This window comes from Mustela putorius, unplaced genomic scaffold, assembly GCF_011764305.1.
Source record: "Mustela putorius furo isolate JIRA1106 unplaced genomic scaffold, ASM1176430v1.1 tig00004007_pilon_pilon_pilon, whole genome shotgun sequence".
NCBI classification, from domain to species: Eukaryota; Metazoa; Chordata; class Mammalia; order Carnivora; family Mustelidae; genus Mustela; species Mustela putorius.
The window spans coordinates 8,403,202-8,422,921 of NW_025422145.1; the positions used below are offsets into that span (position 1 = coordinate 8,403,202).

Genomic DNA, 19,720 nt, shown 5'->3' on the forward strand with positions numbered 1-19,720 from the left:
AAAATCTTAAAAAAAAAAAAAAAAGAAAGGAATGGCTCTGGGGAAGGGTGGCCCATGTCTGTTTTCCGGCTAACATGGATGAGAACACAGTGTAAACGTGTTGGGAAGTTATGGGACTCCTGATCACATTTGGTGTGTAAGTCTCTTATTAATATTTTTCTGTTGGGTTCTATGGAGCCAGATGGCCTGGGTTCAGATGTGGGCTTGTCTTTGGCTAGCTGTGTGACCTTGAACTAGTTACTTCATCTGGAGACTGCACCTCAGGGACCTCAACTGTAAAACAGCACCTGCCGTGTAGGGTTGACATGACAAGTAAAGAGTTAACATATGGAATGCTCTATGCAGTCCCCTGGGCTTACAGAAAGGGCTCTTCAACCCTGTGCTTCACTTACCCCCCACCCCCACCCCAATCACATAATTGAAAATATCCCGTTGTTCCCTCTTCTTACTCTTTCAAGAGGGTCTGACCAAGAGGGATGGATAATGGTTTGACTAATTTTCCTCAGAACAGATAAACCAACAAACGCAGGGAAAAAAAGGAAGGGAGGAAAAAGCACCAATGTCTACCCACGTTTTCTGGGGCTCTTATCACTGGATCTTTGTTCTGAGTCAGCCGGGTCACACTACCAAAGCATCTTCGTGAGCCGTTTTTCAAAAATAAAAACGAGATGCTACAGTCTACGTGCACGAGTGACCAGCCACGGGCAGTCCCTGTAGTAAAGAACTTGCATTAACATCTTGCCTCTCCTTTCCCAAAACACATCCCAGGAAGATGTTGGTCATGGGACTTTGTTTCCATGAGACACCCTGTGGTCATTTCTTTGCCCCTTGTTTTTCCGGAAGGTAGCCCGGTCCCCGGCACGTGGTAGGTCCTCAACCTATGAAAGGATGGTGGGTCAGGATCTGGGGGCGGGGGGGTCTCAGGTCATCCTTGCAATAACTATCTCACACCCTCTGGATCATTACGTGTTTAAAGTTTTATCATTTCATTTGACTCCCAACGGCCCCTTTATTTTTATTTTTTTTAAATTTTTGTTTTTTAAATTTTTGTTTAAATTTTTAAAGGTTTTGTTTTATTTGTTTGACACAGATAGATCACAAGTAGGCAGAGAGGCAGGTGGGTGGGGGGGGGGAAGCAGGCTCCCCGCTGAGCAGAGAGCCCTAAGCAGGGCTTGATCCCAGGACCCCTAGAGACCACCACCGGAGCCAAAGGCAAAGACCCAACCACTGAGCCACCCAGGCACCCCTTCCCCTCTCCCAACAGCCCCTTTAGACAGAAACTGCCTTCCTCATTCTCCTGGGCAAGAATCTTGAGTTCAGAGAGGTTGTTGGCTTCCCAAGTTCAACTTTGCACAACTTCCTGTGAAAACCTAGGTCTTTTGGTTCAGAATCTTAAAGCCCCTTACCCTCCCAAACGGCTTCCAGCTTCACGACCTTGACCTTGGCCAAATGCTTATCTCCTTTAAGCTCATACCCTCCTAACTAACCCAGTGGTTGTGGGGTTAAGTCATTTTTCCAGGCATGGATTATCTAAGAGTTTAGTTATCCTGAGAAATAAAAAGCGCCTATTAATTCCATTTTCCCCTCTGACACTTCCGTTAAATTATTTTAGACCCTGGCCAACATTGCTGCCAGGTAGATAAATATTTTGGTTCTCAAGAAGAAAAACCAACCGGCTGTTTATGCCAAGTCATGGCACAGGCCCTGGGAGCAGCAAAAATATGTTTTGCTCAGAGAGTAATGATAGGGTGCCCCTCCCTGCACCTACTGATCTACCTAATGACAAGTCAGCGGCTCTGGCCGTTCCTGTCTCCCCGGTTTCCCGTCCCTTCCTTAGGTCCCCAGTTTCTGAACCAAAGTGAGGGTTGTGCAATTAAAAAAAAAAAATTGGCAATGATTAGAAATGGTGCCCCAAGTTGCCTTGCCCTTTGCAGCTCTGGGTCCTTTGGAGGCATCTCGGTGTTCAGCCTCCCAGGAAGCCAGCATTACTCAGCTGATTTGTGCCTTCTCTAGCGTTCCTCCCCACACACCCATTCTGGGAGCAAATGGGCTTTATAGCTAATGCCAGAGGAAGATGCAGACAGGCTAGCCCGAGCCTCAGGAGTAAACTAAGTCTGGGTCTTCTTCACAGGCCTCAAAGAGCACTGGCATTGTTTTTTTCCAGTAGCTGAGGTGACCTAGAAGTGAACTCCTTACTCACCAGCTACCCCTAGAGCGAGGCAGGAAAGAGCAAAGAAGTAGTGTCATTGCATCCTCATGAAAGACCTTTAAAGTGAGCAGTATTTTGTCTCCCAAGCAAACCCCTAGCTCCTAGCAGTTAGTAAACATTCGCTGAGGTTGTTGAATCCATTCACTCCATCTTTATTGAGCATCTACTATGTATGTACCAGGCACTGTGCTAGGCGCTGAGGATACAGCTGTGATGTTTCCCTCCTTGAGATGCTTCTAGGATGGGAGACAGGTATTATTTATCTTCATGTTTTATTATTGTGTAATAAATCACCACAAGCTCGGAGGCTTAAAACAAGCTCTCTTCCCCTCTCACCCAACTCCAGCCTATCCGCAGGTCCAGCCAGTTCAACCTGTCAACACACCTAGACCTGAACTCTTTTCTCCGTGTCCACCACACCTGTCCAGTTCATCTCAGTCTCTCCCATAGACTGTGACCAGCTCCCATCCTGGCCTTCCTCACTCATTCTTGTCCTTTGCAAGATAGCGCTTTTTAAAAAAATCAGTTTTACTGCAATATGATTCATGTATCATACAATTCACCCACTTGAAGCGTTTTTTTAGCATATTTGCAGAGTGGTGCAACCATTAGCAGAATCAAGTTTTAGGATATTTTCAGAACTCCCCAAAAGAAGTCTTGTGCCTAGGAGCTGGCACTGCTTAAACCCTCCACCCCTCAGTCCATAATCTACTTTCTGTTTCTATTGATTGCTTTGCCTACTCTGGATGTTTCTTTCACGTAATGGGAATCATTCCCTATGTGGTCTTTCGTGTCTGGCTTCTTTCACTGGGCACCGTATTTTCAAGGCTCCTATACGTGGTAGCATGTCTCAGTACTTAATTCTTTTTAATTGCCAAATAGTATTTCATGGGATGGTACCCACCATACAGGGCATCGTTTTTACTCATCTGCTTCCCTAGTTGGTTTTGAACCTGTCGGTGAAGATAAGGTTCCGTGGTGTAAAACCTGAGTAAGCATTGTGTATCGCTCCCTGCCCCCCCCCTTCTCCACCCCAAAGGTCCTTTCTGCCCTCCCCCAAGCCTCTAGCGAGCTGGAGGAGAGGATTCCTTTGCATGTGAGAACATCTCATTATCATTTGTGAGAATTTGTGTGAATAACAACACCTCTTTGGGATCTGGGGGTGACCCTGGGACTGGGATTGATTCCTGGTGAAGTCACTCCTTCCCTCTTGTTTGCTGCCTTCCTTGGTCTAGCAAGAAATCCCACTGGTGGGAATCCTTCCCATATCTGAAATGCTTGGGGTGGGGCGGGGCTGCCCAGTGACATTTGAATCCTACATTCATTGAACAAATATTTATTGGGTCCTTGCTGTGTCCCACGTATTTGGGACACCACAGCGCACAAGACGTTCTTTTTGGTGTGAGGAGATAGGACAGTAACTGCGCTGGAGAAAAGTGCAGGGAAAAGGAGATAGGGAGATAGAAACTGGGACAGGAATCACAATTTTCTGGCCGTTTTAGGGCAAATATAATATTCCCCCTGGGGATGGTCACTTAGATGGACAGATGTGTGGAGCTGTATATCCTTTTTGCCCATTTTCTTATTCACCTGCGCAGCCTCGGTTACCATAGAAAAGCTGAGACGCTGATCCCTGGTCTGGGCTGCTGTGAGGGGAACCGACGAATGCCAGATGAAGAGGTATTTGGGCCGGTTCCGAGGGACTAAACTTTTCTGGTTTGGACTAGAGCGAGAACAGAAGATCTCGCACGTTAGGTTCTAGGTGTATACATGGCAGCTCGGTGAAGGGGTGCGGGGTTAAATACTGCTAGTGCTAAGGACCAGGGTAGTCACTGGTGGTACGTGTCTTCTTTCCACTTCTGTCCCGGACCCTGTTCTAAGCAGCCTGGTCAGCTACACGCCCAAGGTCACACGGCTGCCTCTCCGAGGGCCCCCGGGTCTGCGGGGGCGAACCCAGGTCCTCGCGCTGGGCCGGGCTCCGGGCGCTCCTCCCCCAAGGACGGGACACTCGCACCGGCGCGCCCGGGGACTCAGGGGCCGGGCGGCGCGAGGGGCGCGAGGGGCGCGGGGGGCGCGGGGGGCGCGGGGGGCGCGGCGCGGGGGGCGCGGGGGGCGCGGCCCCGCGGGAGCGGGAGCCCGAGCCAGCGGGCGGGCCGAGGCGGCCGTGGCTGCTGCGGGCGGCGGGCGGGCCGCTCCCTGCTCCGCCTCCCCTGCTCCGCCCTCCGCTCCCGCTCCGCCCTCCGGCTCGGCGCCCGCCCGCCCGCTCCCTGCGCCGCCCGCCCGCTCTCCGCTCGCTCGCTCGCTCGCTCTCGGGCCCCCCATGCGGATGTGACATTTCACGCCGCCGCCATTTTGAGAGCGAGCCGAGCCGAGTCGCCGGGCGCCGCGTCCGCTGCCGGAGCCCCGACGACGACGCCGAGGAGGCGGAGGCCGCAGCGCCCCGAGCGCGGCCCGCCCGTCACCCGCCCGCGCCGCCGCCGCTCCCGCCGGCCCCAGGCCCCGCAGGCCCGCCGCGGCCGGCCAGGCCTCCCTCCCGCCGCGCCCGGCCCGAGGCGGGGCTGACTCCGCGGCCCCCGCCCGGCCGCCCTCCGCCCCCGGCCGGCCCGCGGCCTCGCAGCCCCGGCCCCGGCCCCGGCGGCGGGAGGCGGGCCCCGCGGCGGCGGCGGCGGCGGCGGCGGCCGCAGCGAGCGACGAGGCCGCCCGGCCCGGCCCGCCGGCCGCCCGCCCGCCTCGGCGCCGAGATTGGGCGAATCGCGAGCAAGTACGTGCGCGTCTCCCTGCCGCCGCCGCCGCCGCCGCCGCCCGCCGCGGGCCGCCCCGGGGCCGCCGCCGCCGCCGACGACGCGCGGGAGGAGGAGGAGGAGGCCGCCCCGCCGCCGCCGCCGCCGCCGCCGCCCCGGCTCGCCGCCGCCGCCGCCGCCCGCCCGCCGGGCCCGCAGCCCGGGCTCCCGGCCGCAGGCGAGGCCCAGGCCGCGGCCGACATGAACCACCAGCAGCAGCAGCAGCAGCAGCAGAAAGCGGGCGAGCAGCAGCTGAGCGAGCCCGAGGACATGGAGATGGAAGGTGAGGCCCGCGGGCCGGCCGCGGCGGGGCCGGGGGGCGCCTTCCATTGTGGCCGGGGGGAGCCGCGGGAGCCACGCGAGGGGCTCGCCATCTTTAAGCAGGCCCCGGCGGCCGCGGGCCTGGGCCTGGCCGGGCCGGGCGAGGCTGCACCGTCATGCCGGGCCCGCGCGCGGGGGGCGGTCGGCGGCCCCCTGCCCGGCTCATTGTCCGGGGCGCCTCCCGGCACAAAGCGCCCGCAGCCGGGGCTTGGGAATTAGGGCGCCCCGGCCGCCCAGGGACGAGGCGTGCTCTGGCCGCTGGCGGCCGCCGGGTCGGGAGCCGGGCTGCGGGGGGCCGTGCCCCTTCGCGGGCGTCCCCGGGGCCTGCCTCGTCTGGCCTGGTTCCGGCCGGCGAGCTCAGGGAACGCTCTGGCCCTCCGCGGACGCGGGGCTCGTCCGCACCTGCTCTCGTGCGCTCCCCGGGAGAGCCCGCCGGGGCTGCGAGGCGTTCCCCCGGATCGCTTTTAAAACGCCACTTCCTAGCGTCGGGCTTCATTTTGAAACACCTGCAAGGAAGGCACATGTTCTCAGCCTTTGGACTGGCCCCCGAGTTCTGAGCCGCGCGCGCGCTCTTCGTTTCTAAGTTACCTCTTTTGTGGGGGCCGTGTGGTGTCCCACTCTGTGCGGTACAGTCAGCATCCGGCCAGGTGTGTGTTTGAAACTACGCGAAAGCCCTCGCTGCACATGACTACCTACACCCGAATCAAAGCTGACTCCAGAGGTAACTAAATTTCCTGCCCCTGTGCCGGCAGTGTTCCCAAGTACTTTTGAGATACGAGGTCTTGGTTGTAAAGGTTTGATGTAAAGAGTCTTGGGTTTACATGGCTCCGGCGGAGGTGGTCATTTAAAGGCATCTTTTATTTCTCGTGGCCCCAACTACTTTAAGGGCAAAGGCAAAGAAGTCTTAAAAGATAGCTTTCTTACCTACGTCGAGGGGTGAGACTGGCAGGAATCCAGAGGGGGTACCTGAGTGAGCGGAGCAGTGAATGTTCTTAACTTGGTTTGAACGGGGATCTCGGGTTGTGTAAATGAATGGAACCTTGCTCAGGGAGCGGAGGCAAAGCACCATTTGTCCTGTGGAGTGGGTACACGTGTGGGGGCCTTGCACCCTGGTTGGGGGGAACGCTTACCCATGTCTGGTATTCCCCTGTGAATAACTTACTGCTGGTAACTCGGTGTTCACTGAAAAAAATGGCTTGCCGGATTGCAGGACGCAAAGCGATGGAAATGCCTGCAGAAAGCGCTTCCCAGTGGCACTTAACAATGGCAGTAATGGGGGACAGGAGAGCAGAGTCCACACCACGGCCCTGGGCTGTGTATCTTGGTTGGCCTCAGCAAGGCAGTAGCTTCCCCAGAGCTTTTGGCACATGTGATTAAAACAGCCAGTCACAGGAATATGTTGTTGAGACAATTTTGTATATTCCTTTTATGCGGTGTAACAAAAAGGGTCATTGTTCAGTTTCCTTCGTGAATATCAGTCCATCAAGACAAAAGTCCATTAGTGGTGGCATACGATGTCCCATGTCCACTGTCTCATCACTTTCCAAGTGTTTTTGAACACGGGTGAGAAGTAATAAACGTCGACATCGCTGAAGAGCCTGTTTCTGGGACAGAGCTGTGTGTTTGGGGGAACGAGTCCTGCCCACAAGCTCCAAGGACTTTTCTGTAAGATTGGGGTGTGTAGAAGGGTGGTGGAAGAGGTTTCAGAAGTCCATGCATGCTTCCCAGACTACTTTCTTTCCTCCTGGGCTTTTATTTTTTTATCATCAAAGTTCGCTTTGGAAAGGTCACTCCTAAAATCATTAATGTGGGGATGCACTAAAATCTCAAAAGTGGTTGGTGAAGGTTGCAGTTAGTAATGCTGATTCCTTAAACTTAAGAAACTGGGTTCTTTTGAGTGGACCTGTGTCCCACATTCATTATGCAGAAGGTACCTTGTCTCTGTAGGACTTCTGATTGTCACGATTGTCAGCGCTCTGTGAGCACCCACAGGTGTGTGGTTTAGAAAGCTGCCTGTGCCAGCCTTTCTTAGCCTTCTCACTGCAAAAACGTGGTGCTAGGTTTAGATACTGTAGTTGAGGATCGGAAAGCATGAAAGAAACCTTGGTATTAAAAAGCCAGAGGAGTGGAATTTAGTGAATATCAACTCTAGTTGGCCTCATATGTTGGGCTGTGGTAGTACCTTGAACCTGTTGGGTGTCTTTGTCCTGAGTCCAGTCGAATCATCAGCTGCAAACTGTCAGGGTTCTGATGGGCTTGAGGAAAGGCAGGCTTTGTCAATGAAGAGCATCCTACCCACCCCTCCTGGGCAGGGCAGGTTTCGAAGGAGCTTGGGAGACTGGTTTGGTTGGTTGGTTTTTTCCTATCAATAGGTCAATGTTAGTTTGCTCTCCTCCTGCTTCACTTTATTGGGATAGCATCTGCTTTCGACTGAACTCTGCGCAGTGCACAGTCCTAGCCTATCCACGGGAGAACAACAACGCTCGGGGATTAGTTATTTTAAAGATGGCTCGTTCTTAGCAGTTGGGAGAGTTATGAAGGGTGAGGGGCAAAGAGGAAGGGGCTGGGGGAACGTGCTGACAGTTCACCGGGGTCGGACCACATGCGAGGCCTGGAGCAGTTGAGCCCCACGTTTCAGGGCTGGAGGCACGCAGAGCTGTGGAGCAGTGGCATTCGTGGGTCTGGCCGGGCAGGAATTTGCTTAGCAGTTTATTCATTATCTAACTCCAAGGCGGTGCAGTCCGAGGGGCTGAAGGAGTGACTTGTGCAGCCCTCTGCCCCCTGAGTACTTGCAGAGGTGATAATCTGGTCTGTTATGCCGGGTCCAGTCAACAGGAAGTTTTCCCAAGGCCTTGTTCCTGTACATAGACTGGCTGGCTCAAACGTAAGTACCCTGATGTTCCTTCCCTGGCTCTTCTGCCCTGCCCGCGTGAGCAGTCTGTGTTTCACGGTGTAATCTCTGAGACTAATGGGGACAGACAGTTTTGTTTGACTTTTTTTGTACAACACTCAGACCCCTGCTCTCAGGACCCCAAGCTGGGAGCAGATCAGTGAGTCATCTGCAGTTTTTGCAAAGAATTCATCTTTGACGTCTGTGTTTTCTGTCTGGGGGGCAGCAGCCCGGGTGGGTTTGTGTTTCTTTTAAACTCCTGAGGGTAGGTGGAGTTTCAAGTTACTGTGCTGCTGGAGCAGGTTTGAGAGTGGAAAGTGAGTTGCTTGCACACATGCACCCGGATAAACCAAACCTGTGCATTTTATTCTAAAATGCAGGTTTCCTCTTCAGATAGCACCGTAACGAGACAAAAATCACAGAATATGAGAGTCTTGGTTTTTCTCTCACTGTTAGTTTTGGTTGGTAAAAGAACTCTTGGAGGCTACGAAATGAAAATCAACTCTGAAAACCCAGAAGAAATAGAGAAGAAATTAGGCCAGACCTAGAAACATCTGACTCTGAGCTTGTCAGGTTTTGATAGGATTGGAAGTTACTCCCCACGGGCATCGCCCCTCCGCAGTTTCTCAGGCTGCTGATTTTGATTATCGGTGAACAAATAAAAGATTGATAACCGCAAATACCGGAAGAAAGCAAATAATTTCCTCCTTCATTTTTATTTTCTTGGGATTAGTTTTGCGGAAAGGAAGAAAGGGGCTGTTGAGTAAACAACAGCTCCTCGTGGCAGGGCGGTGTGGTGTCTGAGCACAGGCTTCCGGCCAGGCCCGCGTCTGAGTGTGGACTTTGCCTTTTCATTGTGTGACCTCATGGCACATTGCTTAAGCTCTGGGTGCCTCAGTTTTCCTGCATCCTCCAAAAGGAGGTCAGTCCTATCTTGTAAGGTTAATTGTGAGGGAGGAGGGACAAAGCCCTCGTAAAAGTGCCTCCCACCCGAGGAAGGGATCTACTTAGGAAGGAACGGAGCATGTTGGGATTTTGGGTGGTGTGAAGACAGTGCCCTACAGGAATTTTGTCTTCATGTGGATTAGGAAGAAAACATAATGAGCCTCAGTTTAAGCACCATTATGGAATCCTGCACTTGAGATGCCTCAATAGTTACTTAAGATGAATGGCTTAATATTTTAAGAAACATGAAGTGGGTAATGGAGGAGACCAGGGGGTCTGGGGCATTGTGACACGGGCACTGAAGTGTGCTGAGCTGAGTAGCCCTCCGATGAGTGTATTCTTGTTCTTGGAAAACTTCTCAAGCATCTAGTGATGAATTTGGAGTGGAGAATCCGGTCACTGCGTCTCCAGACTTTGGGAGTTGGCCTTGCATCCTTCCCTGGGTCCCCACCTCCTGTTACGAAGCCCTTTTGGTTTTCCAGCCACCACCCTAAAGGAGGCCCCTATTGCCTCATGCTGGGACTTTGCAACAACCTTCTTACTGGTTTCTGCTTCCATCGTTCCGAAAGCTCACACACCTATGAAAATGGACTGCCCACAGGCCTGCTGTGCCCTGTCACCTCCCCCTGCTTAGGAGGGCGCAGGTGGGCTGTTTTCCCTGGATGTGGGAACTCGTGCAGTCCAGGCTGGGCCATCGGGATCCTCAGACTTGGCCTGGGCTTTCTTTGTGCTTTGAGCTCTGAGCTCACGCAGGTTAGTGCTTCATGGGGGCAGCCCTGGCTTTGGTGGCCTCTCCCTTCTGGAATGCAAACAGAACAGATACCCCAGGACAGTGGTTCAGAACCCGTTTCAGTGCCACCTTCTACACCAGAAACGTCGTCTCAGCTGCTTGGCTTGCATTAGAGTCCGTAGATGATGCGGTCACCACACGTGAACCCGCCTCTTCCTTGGTGGTGGTCTGTGTGGAAGGCATCCTTTTTTTTGGTCCACTGTATTTGTGGGAGATCCTCATTCAGGAAACAGCAATTCTAAGTGGTAGAACAGGCGCTGGCTGGCAAGGAGGTGTTTGGAAGAGAAAGCCTCAGTAAAGTGAACCCATGTTGCTTCCATAAGCTGCTAATTCAGTGTCATTGTCTTGAAGGTAAGTTGCTTCTTTTATTTATTTATTTATTTATTTATTTATTTATTTGACAGACAAGTAGGCAGAGAGGCAGGCAGAGAGAGAGGGAAGCAGGCTCCCCACTGAGCAGAGAGCCCTATGTGGGGCTGCATCCCAGGACCCTGGGATCATGACCTGAGCCAAAGGCAGAGGCTTTAAACCACTGAGCCACCCAGGCATCCCTCAAGTGGCATTTTTGATCCTTTTGGAAGGAAAAGCTTTTTTCCAGACAGGGCATTGATGGACTTTCTTAAATGACTGAAGGTTTCTTCCGAGTATTTTGAAAGGTGTTTTTGTCATTCTTTCTGCTTTTGTGGATGAGTAGTATGTATGTAGCCTGGGTATTTCTGTTTGATTTCCAAGTTGAAAGGATCTTACTCTGGAGACGAAGTGTTGTAACCAGGTATTTCTTAGCATGTACTGTGACAGTTAAATGTTCGGTGTCACCTGCTCGTGAACTTGTTCTGAACTAATTTGGACTTCAGAAAGTTGGAGGAAGCAGGATTTTGAGTGTCATGCGTAGGCAAGAGTCAGTTATGCCATCTTTCTAGTAAGTTAACACATGCCTTGGCGTTGAGTTGAGAAGTCAGATGTGTTGAAATTCTCTTCAAGAGAAGCAGGCCTACCTCCGAGGGCTGGTGAATTCAGCGTGGGAGTAGGGGGATGGGGGTAACGAGAAAGTTTCTTATGTCATGAAATACACTGACCTGGGCAAGAGCTGAATGCTTCCAGAACGTGGTGACGACATGGCTAAACGAGAGACTGGCAGGAGAGTGGGGAGGGAGAGTGGCGTCTGGGAGAACACACCCTGAGAAGTGGTGTCACTGCACGTAGTTGTCCTGGTCAGGTTGAGGAGAGCTGGGGATAGGAACCTCCAGGGGTTACAGTGAGTGCAGAGCTCCGTGCCGGGTGTGGGCTGGGCCCTCACTGGGCTTTCTGTATGCTGCCTTGTAGACAGTTCAGTTCTGAGGGCAGCCATGAGGGGTGTAGCCCTCCGTTCTGAGGTCACAGCTGCTTATAGGGTCGGAGATGCTCGGGTATTTTTTTTACAAGCGCCCAGGACACCTGGCCCGAGGGGGCTTTAGCTTACCCAGTGTTTGAAGCGTGAGTGTTGAGAGACTTGAGTCCAAGTCTCAAGGTGGTGGTCCTCTGTTCTTTTGGGGGAGGGCGGGGGAAGTGTCATTGAAAATCTAAAAGCTGTAGACAAAAAGGTTCCCTTGTGTGACCACAACTGTTTTTTGTGATTTTCCTGCCTGGCACAGAATATCAAAACCCAGGGCCGTCTCTGGTTTGAATTCCATGCTGGTGACTAAATCGGTTTTCCTGCCGTCCTGAGACCGGTAGGGCAGTGTCTTGCGTTAGGTGCCAGCCCTCCGAGTACCCACCTGGGCAAGGTCTGGCTCTCACAGCGAGTTGCTAAACTGCCTCTGGTGTGGAAATTGGTTGTATGAGTGTATTAAGGTGACCTCTGTTGGAGAGCGCGATATGCCCCAGGGTGTCTGGGTGGCTTTCTAACTTCTCTCTGCTCTCCCTTCGGCCACCCGATTCCTAGTACTTTGAGGAGTTGATGGGGGCTTTTTCAGGGGAAGCCACGAGCTGTTGCTCCGATGCGTCTGCTGAGGGCCCCTTATAAGCAGGCGTAAGAGCCGTGCGGCTGGGGTTGCAGGTGTATTTCATCAATGCACTTTTGGGAATACCTTCTGTCTCAAGGCGCTTAATTGACCCTGTGCAGTGGCTGTTGTCAAACAAGTACCTGTAAGCCTTCTCCACTGTTCCTGTGGCTGCAGCGCCCAGCTTTTCCTCGTGCTTCTTCCTGCCCCCGTCCAGTACGTCTTACGTTCTAGCCCCGGGGGAGACGTTACTCGCAGAAACTATGTGCAGTGGTTAAAAACGTTCCTCAGTCCACATTGCTGTCTTGTAAGCATCAGACACTTGTAAGGATCGCCCCCAACGATTCTCAGCCATGCTCTCGTGTATTTTGAGGATTGTGTTAAGGATTGAGAGGGTGTACAGAGAGGGTGGACTAGCAGAATGCCCTCGGAAGCATCTGGAGGGGGAGGCGGGCAGGGTGCTGTGGTCCCTTCTTGAGCCTTTGGGCTGACCCTCCCTCTCAAGACTGGGAGCTGTGGTGGCTAAGGAGCTGCTTCTCCTGGGAGGGAACAGTGTGCTGCCCTTGCCGGAAGGATTCCTCATTCTCTGACGCTCTTGAGGTCTCCTGGTTCTGATGAGAACAAACCGAGGTTATGTTCCAACTTTAGACCCATCTTTCTCCAGAAATCCACTTGTTTTCATGTGGGGGGCAGGGGGAGATGCCATGTTAGGATGAGGACCTGTGCAGTGCGATGTGGTAGCCACTAGCTGCGGGGCAGCGATTTTGGGATTGGAATAAAATTGGGGCACCCAGCTGGCTCAGTCCAGTTGGTGGAGCGTGTGACTGTTGATCTAGGGTCATGAGTTCAAGCCCCACAGTGGGTGTAGGGCTTCCATTAAAACAAACAAACAAACAAACAAAAAACAAACAAACAAACAAAAAGCATTCCTCAACTGACTGGCCACATTTCAAGTGTTGAATAGCCACATGTAGTTGGTGGCCACCACCTTGGGCAGGGCAGGTCCAGGGCATGTCCATCAATGGCAGAATGTCAGTGGCCAGAGCTGGCCTACACGGTCTCTCTTCAGATCGTGGAGGGGTCTCAGGCTGGAGGGGTCTCAGGTAGCATTGGGATTTCATTGAAACTACAGTATGTCTTGGGAAAATTCAAGTAAAATGAATAAAATAGTTCTTTGGGGCAAGCCCTATACAGCAAGGTTTCTCTGGTTATTTGTGGTGAAGAACCAGGTTTCTTCCCTAAATTTCTAGTCCATTATGGACAATTTCTAAACCGTATTTTGTAGAAATACAGTGTAAAAAATTACTTAAGTGAAATAAAATAGAACCACAAAACACAAGCCCCATTTGATTATTAAAGTCAGCAAATGTAAAGTTAACTGTTGAAATCAGTTATTAGAACAAACACATATGAAAAAAGAAAATTGCAGAAACTGTTAAGTTCATTGAAGTTGTGTGTATAGGCTGTTAATATAAAGAAACTCGATTACATTTGTAACTGTGGCGTTCCAACATGGTAACCAAACACAGTTTTGTGTGAAATAGCCGTTTCCCCCTATTGAATGCCTCCATGCACACTTTGAAGGAATGCAGCGTACAGCAGTAGTTTTTAAAGTAACAAATAATCTTGCTTCCTGCTTGGATGGACGGCATGTCTTACTACTCGGAGGCCATTTCTGTTTTGCTGAAACTCCTCTGAGCCCACCGCTGTGGAGGTATACTCATAAGAATTGGGGGGAGGGTGGTTTTCCAGAATTTTTCTCTGGACAGTTTCACCTGTATCCTATTAAACAAACGTAAAGCTAAGTTACCTTTTTTTTTTTTTTTTTAAGATTTTATTTATTTACTTGACAGAGAGAGATCACAAGTAGACGGAGAGGCAGGCAGAGAGAGAGAGGGAAGCAGGCTCCCTACTGAGCAGAGAGCCTGATGCGGGACTCGATCCCAGGACCCTGAGATCATGACCTGAGCCGAAGCCAGCGGCTTAACCCACTGAGCCACCCAGGCGCCCCCCTAAGTTACCTTTCATTCAGAGAAATGGTTGTGGGTGACACCTACTTTCGGGTTACAGTTAAATGAACACTAGACTCTCCCAAGGTGTGACATTCCCCCATGTGGTGTGCCACACTGCTTTGAGCATACCCTTACTGTCCCATGCTTTGGTGTTGGGGGAAAGTCAGATTGCTGGAAAGTTTCTATGCTGGTTCTTCATTGTGCTTTTGGTCCACAGAAGGACACCAGTTTGCGGACGCTGTGCAGGGCATGTCCGTTTTAGCATTGTCCTTTCTGCTTGCTTGATTGGTTCTGGGATGGAGCCTTGCTTCTGACTCTGTTACACCCTGTGGCCGCAGGCTTTGCTTGCTGTGGTGCTCAAAGAGCCCGGTTTGCAGGACAGACATTTTGGATCCCCATCTCAACTGGTGTAGTGCTGGCACCCCGGGGTGTGACCCCCTGAGTGCGGGTTCCTGGAACCCATGTGCAGGGGAGGCCCTCAGGGGAGGGCTCTGAGGAGTGGTGGACAGGAGGGGGTCTGTGCCACAAAGCAGGGACAGGACTGGCTCCCCTGGGGAGGGGTGTGGGTCGCTGCTGCTTTGTCGAGGAGAGGGCACAGCTTGGTTTGGGTAGGGACTGCTGGGGTGGTCAGAGGCTGATGTAGAATGGCATGATAAGGTTGGTCAGATTGGGACCTGTGCGTCTATTGCAGAGGGTTAGGATCTGTGGTGGGTGGCATAATGGCCCCCACAGATGTCCATGTCACAATCCCGAGAGCCTGTGAATGTACTCCCGTACATGGCAAAGGTGATTAAAGATCCCTGATGAGGAGATTATCCAGTGCCGCCCAGGTGGGCCCAGTGTAATCACAAGGGTCCTTATATGTGAAAGGAGCAGGTCCAGGTCCAGGTTGGGTGGTGTGGGGTGGGAGGGGGTGGGAAGGCGGTTGCTGGCTCTGAGGATGAAAAGGGGAACCGAGGAATGGGGGAGGTCTCTAGAAGCTGGAAAAGGCAAGAAAAGAAATTGTCCCCTGGAGCTTCCAGAAGGGAGTCCTGCTGACACCTTGATGAGAGCCAAGTGAGCCCCGTTTTCAGACTCCTACTAATCTCCAGAACTGTAAAAGAATCAATGTACGTTGTTCAAGCCACTGTTTATGTAATCCTTTGGAGCAGCGACCAGAAACTAATGCAGGATCCGGGGAAGTGGGTGAGAAGCAGCAGGTGTGTGCCCGATATATGTAGCTGGCCCCAAACCTGTAGGAGGCTTTGGAGCCGCTCCATGAGTGTGTGGCAGCTCACGCTCACTGAGGGCTCCTCACTGTGTGCCAGACTGTCCGTGTGTTAACTCACACGCTTCTTACTACAGCTCTCAGATGTGCAGTCATCCCTGGTTCACAGCAGAGCGAGCCCGGGCACTGTGTAATCCTCAGGGTCAGTGGTAGGATTTGAACCCGTGCAGTCTGGTTTCACAGCCATTTACAAGTCGTCATATCCAGTAGGCCCCATTGGTCATAGAAGTTGTGGTTACTGCTTCTTAGTGACACCCCTGTGCTGCCTTCTCCCGCGTAGCTTACCTTACCACCCCAAAGTGCTGTGCTGCAGTTGGCCTTCCGAGTTGAACGTTTTTGTGTGGTTCACCACATGCTTTGAATATAGAAAGTAGCTCACTGCCAAAATAGGCTGGGGCCGCATGTACGCTTCAGCAAGAGGAATTTGGGGGCATAAGAAGATCCAGAGCAAAATGGTGTGTCTTCACAGGTAGAGTCTGCCTCCCCCCTTAGAGAATGGAAGTAACTGTATCAGGTGTTCAGTAACAGGTTATAATAAGATCCTGAGCTGAAATGAAATCATCCCCAAAGCAAACCATTCAGAACTCTGGGTATGCAGAGTGATGAGAAATTGAGAAGGGCTTAGCGGCAGCTCAGGGCGCAAACGTCCCGCATTTCAGAGTCCCTGATTCTGCGGACCTGGGTACCAGAGCCCCGGATTCCTTAAGGAAGCAGGGGCTGGAAGAAGTGGGGTGACCTGGGTGGCCACTCTTCTTGCTTCATTAGCTGCCAGCTAGCTTTGTGGCATTGCTTTTATGGCATATTTTGAATATTTTCCTTTCAGGTCTCTTTCCATGACAGGGAATTAAAGAATGTTTGTGTGTATATGTATATAGGTGTGTGTGTAGGCTACTTTGGGAAGCATGTTTGCTTTGAAAAGTGATTGTAGCAGTCCAAACCTGTAGCAGAGCAGTTTTATTTATTTATTTTTTTAAGATTTTATTTATTTATGATAGAGATCACAAGTAGGCAGAGAGAGGGGGGGAAGCAGGCTCCCTGCCGAGCAGAGAGCCCGACATGGGGCTCAATCCCAGGAGCCTGGGATCAAGACCTGAGCCGAAGGCAGAGGCTTTTACCCACTGAGCCACCCAGGTGCCCCAACAGAGCAGTTTTAAATAAAGAAACCCTTACATGGTTGAGTGTTAGCTAGTCTTTGCCTGTTGAGTAAAGAAAGCTCAAGCCAGTGTGGCCTTTTGGTCTGTTTTCATGAACGCCCCCTCTGCCCACACAGCACAACATAAGACCTTGCACTGTGTGAGAACAGGATCTTTCATTTCTATAATTCCCTCTAAAAGTGTGCGTTTTTGGACATGACATCAGATGGATGACTTCCCTCATGCTACAGGTAATAGATTCAGGATATTTATTGGTCATGGTTTGTGCTTGAGTTTCTCGGGGAAAAAAGAGGAAGATAGGGGACACAAGTTTTGGCCTCAAAGGATGTGGCCAGGAGTGAAGATGTCCGGAACAATGGGTAACACGCAGTGATGGCCCAGGTAGCTGTTGCCACACTGAGCGGCACCCTGGCAATATTCAGGCTTTCAAGCTGGTTGACTTGGGAGTGTCTAGAGAAGGTGCAGATGAGGGAGGTGGCTCATGGGTGTCCTAGTTGGGGATGTGTGTGCGCACGTGATCTCTGAGATGAACGTCATGTTACCCGATGCCAGTCCCACAAGTCTGTGTGCTCACCCACCGTGGGTGGGTGTTGGTGGTCATCTTGATGGGGAACTCAGTCCCAGTATCGCGGGGTTATGTGGAAAGCATGGTCGCTGCCATACTCCTAAGTCTTGACAATTTAGAGTTGGTTATGAATTACTTTGGAGGTACATGGGGAGAGGGAGAACTACTATTGCACATCCCAATGTTTTAGGGCCAGTATTTCCTTGGAAATCTGAGGCTGTTATTTATAATCTAATTTCTATTTTGATGAATGAAGTCCTTTCTTTCTTTCTTTCTTTCTTTTTTTAAGGCCTTTATATTTTTCTTGAAATTCATTGTTTATTTTGGGTATTTTTATCAGAAGGCACTTGGTCATGGAATTTTGCTTTGGAGCAGAAAGTGTCAAGCCTTCTCAGCAGATGAAGAGACCGAGGCTCCGAGAGATGGAGCAGTTTCTAGACTTAGACCGTCCAGTACTGCAGCCACTCATGGCTGAGTAGGTTTAAGCTAATTCAGATTAAGTAAAATTAAATACTCAGTTTCTGAGTCTAACTAGCTGTCTTTCAGGGGCTCCTTGGGTGCCACGCGGGGGTCATGGCTTTGGTATTGGATGGCACAGCCATGGAAGGTCTCCAAGAGCACAGAACATTCGCAGGGGCAGGGATGCTCCCCGTGAACTGGATGTTAGCTCTGCCTATGGTGCGTGCTGCCTTGAATAGAATGGGCTAGCATGGTGGGTCTTCTGTAATCACTGAGGAAGAAGTTGCCCCAAACCAGCTCAGCAAAGCGCAGATGTGCTGGTAAACTCACTGTTACCTCCTCAGATACTGGGCGGGGCTGGGGCAGGGGGGGTGGTGCGTGCGGTCTGCAGAGACGCAGGAGTAATAAGCCTTTACTTCAGGAGGGTCCGTGGACCACAGACAGGTCCTGTGAGCACGTAACTACTGCAGAGTAGAAACAGAGTGCCCCGGAGGTGAGGAGGTGGCGTTCTGGAAGTGGAGAGGAGGACTGCATTGGCGGTGCGGAAGCCACCAGGCCTGGGGTGGTGCTGGGGAGTGGGCTGTGAGGGACAGATGCCTGGATGCAGAGCGCGTGAGTTCCAGGGAACTGGAGGTGAGAGCCAGAGGCAAGGCTTCCGGTAGATGAAGAGAAGCACCTTTGTATTTTCTGGACATGTTCGTGGTTGTGTAATTAACACATTGTATGTGCTGTTTCTTTGCTTTACTCCCCATCACACTTTGAGGTCAGAGGACCAGCGGAGAGCCTGGGTCATTTTCTGTGCCAGTCCAGTGTACTGCGCTTTTGCATTTTAGTTTCAATCCTATGGGAACATGCCACAATGTTTAATGCGAACTCTTCATTTTACCTGCTTTGGTAACAGTTATAAAACATTAGATTTGCACCTGCCCTTCTGTAATAAGTCGTTTCAATAAAATGTGTTAGTCACCATGATTTTTAAAATAGCAACTTCTGTTGAGACATAATCCTCGTAGATCACCACCCCCCCATCAAAGCATGCTCCTCGGTGGGTTCGAATATGTTCGCAGTTGTGCAACCCTCAGCAGTCAGATTTTGAACATTTTCATTGCTCCCAGATGAAATCCTGTCTGTATTCTTTTGGGACACTCTCCTTCTCCCTGCAGTCTCGGCAGCCACCACTCTTTTCTTTCTTCAGATTTGCCACTTCTGGACATTTCTTATAAATGGAATCCTACAGTATGTGGTCTCTTGTGTCCAGCTTCTTGCACGGAGAGTCCCAGCCCAGGTTTCTCCACATTGTAGTTGGATCCGTGCTCTGTCGCGTAGAACCTGGGCTGTGGTTCATGCTGGGTCAGGGAGATGCTTTGGTGCTCGTGGTTCTGCCGTTTGCAGTAGGTTTTCTTCAGAATGTTTTAAATGGACTTGGGGAACGCCTGGGAGGCTCAGTCAGTTAAGCATCTGCCTTCGGCTCAGGTCATGATCCCCCGATCTTGGGACTGAGCCCTGCCTGCATCAGGGCTCCGTGCTCAGCAGGGAGCCTGCTTCTCACTTTGCCTACTGCTCCCCTGATTGTGCTCTTTCTCTGCAAATAAATAAATAAAGTCTTAAAAAAATAAAGGGAGAAACTTTTGTGGTTATGCATACGCTTCAGAACTACTAAATTGAATTAACTGGGTGGTGCACGGTGGGGATATCCGTGTCATTTGAGGGTTCGAGCAGAGCTGCAGAGTGGCAGTAGAGGGTAGTTTTTTTTTCTTCTAAGATTTTATTTGACAAATAAAGATTTTATTTGATTTTTTTTTTTTAAGATTTTATTTATTTGACAGACAGAGATCACAGGTAGGCAGAGAGGCAGACAGGGGGTTGGGAGAAGCAGGCTCCCTGCCGAGCAGAGCCCGAGGGACAGGGCTCGATCCCAGGACCCTGGGATTATGACAGCCGAAGGCAGAGGCTTAACCCACTGAGCCAGCCAGGCGCCCCAGATTTTTAAAAAAAAAAGATTTTATTTATTTGGTTTAGATCAAGAGTGGGAGAGCACAAGCAGTGGGGGAGCAGTATAGAGGGAGAGAGAAGCAGACTCCTCAGTGTGCAGGGAGCCCGATGTAGGGCTCCATCCTCAGATCATGACCTGAGCCGAAGGCAGGTGCTTAACTGAGTGAGCCACCCAGGTCCCCCGATTTACTGGATTTTACCATGCATAGCTGTGGGAGCTGCTGCCAGTCTGTTGCTAATGGGTCTGGTGCTGGAGTCCATAGGACATGTAGTCCACAAGGGAAGAGGAGTGGGAAGCAGGGTAGGGGAGGCTGAGCTGGAGCCATATCCTTGTGAGCCTCTCATGACTTCAGGTGC

The 19,720-nt window shown here is 51.6% G+C and overlaps 1 protein-coding gene across 1 annotated transcript in view; it reads left to right on the forward strand.

The window, feature by feature from the left end:
* The first annotated feature begins 5,118 nt into the window (after positions 1–5,118).
* The window catches only part of USP7 (ubiquitin specific peptidase 7), a 63,461-nt gene continuing 48,859 nt past the window's right edge, over positions 5,119–19,720 (forward strand). Inside the window, exon 1 of the mRNA XM_045072141.1 lies at positions 5,119–5,272. Within this exon, the coding sequence (XP_044928076.1) occupies positions 5,191–5,272 (82 nt within the window). The 5' untranslated portion in view covers positions 5,119–5,190. The remainder of the gene's footprint in view (positions 5,273–19,720) is intronic.